The following is a 9,070-nucleotide window of genomic DNA, read 5'->3' as shown; positions in this document are numbered from 1 at the left end:
GTAACTTAGCTAATTCAATCTGCGTTTGCTCATTTGGAGGAGTTACATTAAACAAGCTTTTATTAATCATGCCAACAATTTGATCTTTAGAATGATGAGAGTGAACTGCAATTCCCAATTGTTGAGCAACAAGCTTAAGTTCATTCTTTGTTCTGTTTTCTATATCACACACTGTTTGCACATTTGACAAAAAATCTTTGGCTTCATCAAGTGTAGAAATAGTAGCCATCATGAATATATCACAGTCACAAAATATCAAACAATATCCTTATGATAATATCCTGAATATCCTGATATGAGGTCGCCAAATTTATGTTACGGAACAGAGAAAGATAATGTACACTTTAAGTGAGAATACGAAGAGTCACTACTGTCCCGTAAAGTTCCAGGTTCAAAACAAAAGAGTTAGGTAAAATTACAAGTTAAAGTTTAATGCTTAAATTAACAACAAAACATTCAGGACTCATAAGGATAATGTAATGGCAAAAACAGGTTAAATATATGGTTAACTGCAATAGCCTCTATTAACACGAAATTAGCAAGAGTAAATTTATCTAAGTCAGCCCTGATAAAATGAGATACCAGATAATACTCAGTGAATGCCAGATAAATAATTACAGATACAAACTATTATAAAAAACGACTGACATAAAGAACCCCACACGAATTACAAAAACTTCACTAGGCCTACAAACTAAACTTATGCTATACAGTACAAGAAAAAATGCAACAACAGTTATACTGAAATTACACACAGCTGCTAGATGGTTGGAGATTTCTTGAGCACTCACAATAATAATATCTGTACAGGGGAGGACAGAGATGTGAACAAAATGAGGAGCAGATCTAAGTGGCAATGATGCAGAGACTGAGCTCATTATATAGGGGCCAGCAGAGCATGATACAACTTGTAAGAAGGACGCGCAAATGAAGCCATGGGGACAAAGAGCTGAAAATCCCGCTCTGGATAACAGAGAGAACGACTTACTCTACTATACGGTAGAAGGGGGGAACTGAGGCAGAACACGCTCGTGATCAAACATGCAGCAACTGTGCGTTAAAATTACACAAAGGATGATGAAATCATAGGCTATGTAACAATATATATATATATATATATATATATATATATATATCTATATATCTATATATATATATATATATATATATATCTTACTGCAAATAATGCAGTAAAGAGAGAGAGAGAGAGAGAGAGAGAGAGAGAGAATAGGAGAGTGAGAGCAGAAGGATGCTTACGCAGCAGCCGTGTAAACATAACATTCATTAGCTTAAAGGCAAGCACGAACACCACGCCTTGGAGTAGACGCTATGGGCGAGTATGGGTCAGTGTGTGGGTAATCAGGATAAGTGAAGGACTGGGTGGCTGTGATCCTGTGGAATTATTAGACAGAGACTCAAAGGGTGGAGCTCAAGCGCGATGTGCGACTCCACAATCATTTTGCGAAGGTGCTATTTCTGTGAGGATATTACGCCCGTGAAGGATTAGTGCTACGTACCTCACACCCCTACCCACACACTGATACTGTAAAACAAAAAATGGACCCGCTACAAGTATGACCGAATAAATAGTCAAGTCCAGCAAGGCGGGTTTCGTTACCCCGTTTCCCCCTCCAAGAATACAGGTGGCTACAGTCATACTTGGGGTCCGCTGGTGGGGGGAGCAGGCCGTGTTGCTGAACCCACCTGACCACAACCTGACAACAGCACTGGTCAGTGCTAAAGTCTGCGGAGGCAACCTACCTATGATCAGCGACACTGTCGCTCAGGACTTCTTGGGTTGTGAATAGGTAGACTATGCAGGACTGTGAGTGTTGATAAGCAACTTTACTCAGGCAACTGAAAGCCGGGAGCTGATACGCTACATCTGGTTCATTGTGAAGAAATACAACGTTAGTTTACATACTGGGGTAGGAGTTTATTGCCTGTACCAGACAATGTTAAATAATTGTGACACATTAAATGTGAGTGTAATATTCAGGAAAGTTGGCATTGACACTGACATCAGTATGTCCAAGAGATTGTGGAAGGAATACTTGAAGGGCCCATGATCAAAGGTAAGGATCAGGGTGGCCTTAGAAAATTTGCCGATGAGCTAGGGTCATGTATTTTGAGTCTGGAGACCATCGGGAGATTGCAGGAGTTGGACACCATTCACTCGATGGACACACTGTCGTGTTGGTTACCTGAGAGGGCACTTAGCGGTATGAGGATGAAACTTTTGCCCACAACAAATGATGCAGGTATTATCCTGGTATTAAATGGTTGAAAACCTTTATTCTGGAGGAGGCGGACAGAGTGCGTGTGAGGAGGAGAACCGAGGAATGGGGTGCATCCACCAAGTGAGCCACTGAGTTTGGTGCTAGAAGGAATCCAGATGGGCGTGTGATTGGCTTGGCCACCATTGGTGATAACGGACCTGCAAGTGAGAGAGACATGTGTCAGCTGTGTGGAGGGCTCCACACACTGATGGAATGCAAGAAATTCCGTGCCATGAGAGTAGTAGAAAGGAGGGCTACGATCGGATGGCTCAAATACCATTATGTTTGCTTGAATGATACCCACTCAGCAGCTGAGTGCCAGGCCTCAGTATGGTGTGACATAGAGGGTTGCACTGGGAAGCATTTGTGATGGATGCACCCAACTGGCCCAGTAAAGCAAAGGCAGGAGTCCCGGTACCATGGGGAACCCAGGAGGTGGAGCAAAAACATAGATGGAGGATGACAGGAAGTCAAGAGATGATCATCGTCGATACACTCAATGGGAACAGGCGCATGGAAGCAAGCAGGGAGTACACCGAGCAGAGCTGGAGAAGTGCTTCTTGTGGACAGGACAACAAATGGGATGAGGCAGGCATGGAGGGGACACTTAAGAGGCCTAAGCTCGAAAACGGCAAAGGCGGGAATCAGTGACTCAGCACCATGACAGGGACAATGTGGATGCATGGGTGGCTTCGCAAGGTGGTGTTGCCCATTGTTGAGGTAAAGGTGGCTAGTGAAGGATCAGATGCGGTGATCCAGACGAGAGCACGTTTGGACAGGCAGCAACTGAACTTTTGTAAAACCCAGTAGGCAAGCAGACTAGGGGCACCACGGAGAGCCGTATGGGTAACAATAGACATTATAACTCAGGTGACAGTGCAGTGAACTGAGGAGATAGACTTAGTAGTTAGCAGCAGGCATTCCCATAAACCGAACCGGAAGATACTGCTGCCTGGGGTGATTATCACTCTGCAACTCCCTGCAATGCTGAAGGATTCAGTAGCGTCTGTACAGGACACGGCACGATGGAGTCGTTTGGCGGGAATAGAGCTACTGAACACGTATGAAGGTGAGGTGTAACTACTGATTGCTCTTGATGCACCATAAGCATTGACACCCTTGGAGGTCAGGGCCGGGAGCAGTTGAGTACCTTTTGCAATAAGGACACCGCTGGGATGGACCGTCAGTGGACCTCGTGCTGAGCTGGAAGACAGACCAGATAAGGTAGCATGTGTGGCTGTAGTTGACTGCAACTTCCAGGAAAGACGATTGGAGAAGCAAGTGCGACAGTTTTGGGAACTGGACACAAGTTAACTGAAGAAGGGAGATGGCCTATTCATTGAAGACAATACAGTAGGGTGATGAAATTGTGGTCAGGCACAGCAACAAAGGTGATGGGACACTAACAACTCCCTATAACATTCAGACAAAATCCACCCAAGCTCCCAGACAACAAGTTAATGGCACTGAGGAGGTTAGAGGGCCTGAAGAAAAGGCTGCTCAGAGACCAGCCCTTATGCCAGTGCTATGCAGAAGAGATGCAGGTGCTGCTAGATAAAGGTTACGCCGAATCGGTTCCCGATAATGAACTTCACGCAAGGCCTCAAGTGACCTGGTATGTGCCACACCATCCGGTGTTGAACCCAAACAAGCCCGGAAAGGTGTGCATCGTATTCGACTGTGCAGCAAAATCTGGGTCGGTGTCTTTAAACAGCCAGGTGCTACAAGAGTCAGACCTAAATAACAAACTGCTGGGGGTACTCCTCCGGTTTCTCCAAGGATCAGAGACCCTCATGGTGGACATAGAGGCTATGATTCACCATGTCAAGGTAGCTCCGGAACATAAGGGCGCCCTACGATTCTTTTGGGTTGGCTGGAAGGGGATGTACAGCGGACTCCCCAGGCATACTGGATGACGGTACACCTTTTCGGTGGAGTCTGGAGCCCGTCATGTGCCGCGAATGCTTTAAAACGAACCTTCCTAGTTCACAGAGATGTATGTCTTGATGACGTGGTGGATGCCTAGCTGAATTTGTATGTGGACAACCTGCTTATTTTGATGCAGTCCACTGACGAAGGAATAAGAATGGCTGAACAACTGCAGCATGTCACCTCGCTGGGCAGCTTCGGACTCATCAAGTGGGAAAGCAACAGTAAGGAAGTACTTGAATCCATTTCTGAATCAGAGAGGTGTAAGGGAGTAAAGGAGATCGACCTAGAATTCAAGTGTCTTCCTATGGAACGAGCACTTGGAGTAAGGTGAGACCTAGAGAAGGACCAAATGGCAGTGGTCATCAAGTTCTTTGAGCAAGAGGGGTCTTCTATAAGGAGGGACCTCTTGCGTGTAATCAGCTCAGTGTATGATCAGCTTGGATTCCTTGCACATTCCTCATTCACACCAAGGTCATCTTCCAAGAGGGATGCAGAAGGAAGAAAGGATGGGATGAAGCTATATCAGACAGCAATGAGGTACAGTGGCGACCGTGGCTGATGGAATTAACTGACCTCAGATTTCAGGATGCCATGGTGCTATGACCCGAGAGGAGCTAGGAGAACGTCATTTCAATTACATCACTTCTGTGATGCTTTGCAAGTGGCATATGAAGTGGTATCATACCTGAGGATCTCAGATGGAACCGGGGCTGTTCACTGTGCCTTCATCTATGGAAAGGCCAAGCTAGCCTTGCTAAAATAGCTGACTATACCCCGAATAGAGTTATGTGCTGCCGTGATTGATGAGACATTAAGGCACAAGCTTTCAGTCGATGTGGGAGGGTCTATCTTCTGTACAGACAGTGTGATAGTATTACAGTATATACATAACATAGAGAGGCGGTTTCACAAGTTCTTGGCCAATCGAGTGGCGACCATACATGAACAATCGAAAGTGACCCAGTGGAGGCACATGGGTTCAACACCGAACCCAGCAGATGATGCGACCCAAGGACTGAGTTGCTACAAACTGAACAAAGGGTGTAGATGGACTGAAAGGCCAGACTTCCTCCAGTGAGAGAACGATCACTGGCAGCAGGAGCCCCGACTTATACTCGACCTGGGGACGGACACAGAGGTACAGGGCGATGCTACAACTATGGCAATAGGGACAAAGCAGGAAGAAGACCTGTTGACGAGATTGTGGGCCAGATACTCATCCTGGCACAAACTGCTGTGAGGAGTTTCATGGATTAGAAGGTTTCTGTATTGGAGACAAAGGGGAGGACCACAGCAAGTTGACAAATCAAGACTGAGCATGAGTGAACTCCGAGCATCTTGAGTGGCAGTGTTGGGTTGTGTACTACGGGAATATTATGAGTCCAAGATAAAGGACCTGAAGGAACGGGGTGCGCTTAGGAAGATGAACCCACTGTTTCTTCTGGAGTCACACCTGGGGGAGGACAGACCCCTCCGTGCAGGTGGGCGGTTGGAGATGATGACAGACAGCAAATACCCCGTGCTGTTGCCGCGGGACCACCAGGTCATGGAGTTCATAGTAAGAGAAATCCATAAGAACATGGTTGGGCACTCAGAAAGAGAACATACACTAGCAGTAATACGCCAGGAGTTCTGGGTGCCCAAGGGATGGAGACTGATTGACAAGGTGTTGAAAGGGTGTCTCATTGGTCGTCGAGTCAATTGGAAGGAGTCGCTGCAAAGACACGCTGACCTCCCTGCTGACAGGGTACGTGTGGTGAAGGCACCGTTCACTCATACTGGAGTGGACTGCTTTGGACAATTCACCACAAAGTAGGGTAGGAAACGGGGGAATCGGTGGGGTTGTCTGTTCACTTGTCTGAACTCGAGAGCCATACACCTGGAGATTGTTGATGAACTAGATGCTGATTCTTTCCTCAATGCAATAACATGCTTTTTGGCAAGCAGGGGAGTACCAGAGTGCATTCGTTCCGACAATGGAAAAAACATGATTAGAGCAGATAAGGAACTCTGAGCGGCAGCCCTCAGCTGGGAAAAGGATGACAAGATCCACAATACATTGTTAGGGAAGAGAATTGAGTGGGAGTTCAACCCTCCACATGCATCACACATGGGTGGTGTGTGGGAGCGACAGATCCGGACAGTCAGGAAGGTCTTGCAAGCGATAATAGGTGCGCAAGTCGTGGACAATGAGCGACTCCACACGCTCTTCTGTGAAGTGGAGATAGTCAATGGGAGGCCCATCACCCAGACCTCCAACAACGTCAGCGACCTCAAAGTGCTTACCCCACTGCATATTCTGCACCCTAAGACACTACCCCACTGCTCGTTAGGAGATAAAGCTGAAGAGCCCGTAGGGGACATCTATCGGAAGAGTTGGGAGTATGCACAGTTCCTAGCGGGCCAGTTCTGCAAGTGATAGTTGAGGGTGTACCTACCATCCTTTCGACAATGCGAGGAGCAGCTCAAGCAGCTGCGTAACTTCCAAGTGGGGGATCTGGTACTGGTGGAGGATTGGAATGTACCCCGTAATCATTAGGTTCTGGGAAGCCTGGTAGAGGTGAATCCTGGTGATGACAGTGTGGTGAGATATGTGAAGGTCAGGACATCTGCATCCAAAACCGTAACCTGCCCTCCAAACACGCAGTGTCTGCTGGAAGGGAGCAGCAAGTGAAAAGGTATATGGTATTGGTCGTAAACGACCAACAGGAGGAGTCTTACCACATCTGACATGGTAAAGAGAGAGAGAGAGAGAGAGAGGCAGAAGGATGCTTACAGTGTTTATGTATACACAGCTGTGTATAACATCCATTAGCTTGAAGATAAGAGCGAACACCACGTCTTGAGGTAGACGCTATGGGCAAGTATGGGTCAGTGTGTGGATAGCCATGACAAGTGAAGGACGGGGTGGCTGTAATCCTGTGGAATTATTAGACAGAGACTCAAAGAGTGGAGCTCAAGCACAATGTGCGACTCCACAACTATCCTGTGAAGGTGCTATTTCTGTGAGGATTTTATGCCTGTGACGGACTAGTGTTACGTACCTCACGCTCCTACCCACATACTGATACTCTACAACGAAAACTGGACCGGCCACAAGAACGACCGAATAGTCGAGTCCATCAAGGCGGGTTTCATTACCCCGTTTCCCCCTCCAAAAATACTAACGACTACAATATATATATATATATATATATATATATATATATATATATAGGGTGTTCAGAAAAATCAAACCTTCAGGAACTTGAAGGGCAAAGTGCTTATTCAGTTCCACTACTGGTAGGAACTACGCCATACTTTGCAATTTTTCTTTGGCTTTCTCAAAGCCATGCCTCATGACCCCAGTATATTTTGGTTTCTTTGTGGTTGAGGTAAGTCATACTTTCTCCCACAACTCCGTGTTGTTTCTTTTCAGATGGCTAATACAAGGCCCAAAACTGTTGTATTCCTGCTCGATGTTGCTCGAACAGATAGTTTGTTGAATTTGAGCCAGCTGCCAATGATTGGAAATGTCCCACAACGACTTTTCTACTTTCTGAACGTGGGGAAGAAGGACCTGCCAACATCACTGTCACTGGTTGGTGAAGAGGCAATGGCAGTATGGGTCAAAGCATCCTTTCTTATGGTTGAAGAGTGGCACACTGTACAAAAGTTGAAAAAGGAGCACGAGAAATACCGTAACATGGTATGGAATACAGGTCGAGGTGGAAAGACAAGAACAAAAAAATAAAAAGCCTGCTACAGGGATGTACTGCTGAAGAGGCAGGAGGACAAGGAGTTCCTGATCGATCAGCATACCATAAACAAAATGTACAGTACATTGGCACTGAATGCCAAGGGCAAAAGAAAGAAAGAAGAAGACATGAAAGGCCTAAAGTCCGAGGAGGAAATAAAGAAAATGCTGGAGAAGGAGGAATAGGAGAGATAGAAACGTCCACATCAAGTTATTCTGAGAATGAAGGTGACATTGAAGAAGTTCCAAGGCTGTCTATTTCATCCACTCCAAAAGTTCCACGTTTTGATCCAAGGTGAAGGCAGGTTATTGATGACCCTTTTTTTCTTGCCGCATGTGATCGGACAGGCATTTCAACGCAAGTTGCAATGCAAGTGGTAACTCCCATCTTGATCGCAGCAGTGATTGACGTGAGGGAACTCACATTATCTGTCAGATTTCTCCACTCTGTTCAGAGAGAATCAAGGACTGAGATTAATGAAAAGAAAAAGACTTCCAGCCACAGACACCCTTGATTCTCCATTTTGATGGAAAGCTCTTGCCCAACATCGATGGCAGCAGCTGCAGTGATCGCCTGGCGATTGTTGTTACAGGGACTGGTGTGGAGAAGATCTTGAAGATCCCTAAGATCTCTGCTGGAATCGGCGAAGCAATGGGAGTGGCAATGCTAAGGACTCTAGATGAATGGTCGGAAGTGAAGCCCTGGATTGCAGGGCCCTGTCTGATACTACAGCGTCTAACACTGGGGTTCACAGCAGACCTTGCTTTGTCACTGAAAGAGGATCTAAGTCCTGCTGTTGTTCTTGGCATGCAGGCACTACATATGTGAACTCATAGTGGCAGGGATCTTTGACTTGTTTTACTCTTCTTCTGGTCCTCAAATTCATCTCTACGGTTGATTCAAAGAGTTCTGGAACAAAACTTACACAAATTCCTTCTATCCCTACTATGATGACCTAGATGAATAATCTCAGTCGTGGATTGCCAACAGAGCCGATGACATTAAACACTTCATACACGGCCACAGCTCAACCCGGTGATGACTACCTTCAGCTCCTCCAGCTGTCTTTGGCTTTCCTTAGCAAGAAGCCAGCACGGATGATCTTTCACCGTCCAGGAGCCT

General features: G+C 46.2%; 1 protein-coding gene across 1 annotated transcript; it reads left to right on the top strand.

Annotated features, from left to right (window-relative positions):
* Positions 1-4,365: 4,365 nt before the first annotated feature.
* On the top strand, positions 4,366-6,027 carry LOC145411347 (uncharacterized). Its single transcript, XM_080281374.1, has 2 exons — positions 4,366-4,432; positions 5,561-6,027. Exons 1-2 carry the CDS (start codon positions 4,366-4,368, stop codon positions 6,025-6,027), a joined length of 534 nt encoding a protein of 177 aa, XP_080137500.1.
* Positions 6,028-9,070: the final 3,043 nt, after the last annotated feature.

Source organism: Coenobita brevimanus, chromosome 89 (assembly GCF_032717465.1).
Source record: "Coenobita brevimanus isolate Jiangsu-jjx chromosome 89, ASM3271746v2, whole genome shotgun sequence".
NCBI lineage: Eukaryota > Metazoa > Arthropoda > Malacostraca > Decapoda > Coenobitidae > Coenobita > Coenobita brevimanus.
Note: the sequence above shows the minus strand (reverse complement) of the source record. Positions and strands in the feature narration are given on the sequence as shown.

Bases quoted from the DNA above. Each gene is read 5' to 3' on its own strand.
- LOC145411347 (XM_080281374.1), top strand. From the start codon at position 4,366: ATGGCTGAACAACTGCAGCATGTCACCTCGCTGGGCAGCTTCGGACTC. The intron at 4,433-5,560 runs GTAAGGAAGTAC...CTTGAGTGGCAG, and splicing joins CATCAAGTGGGAAAGCAACA to TGTTGGGTTGTGTACTACGG.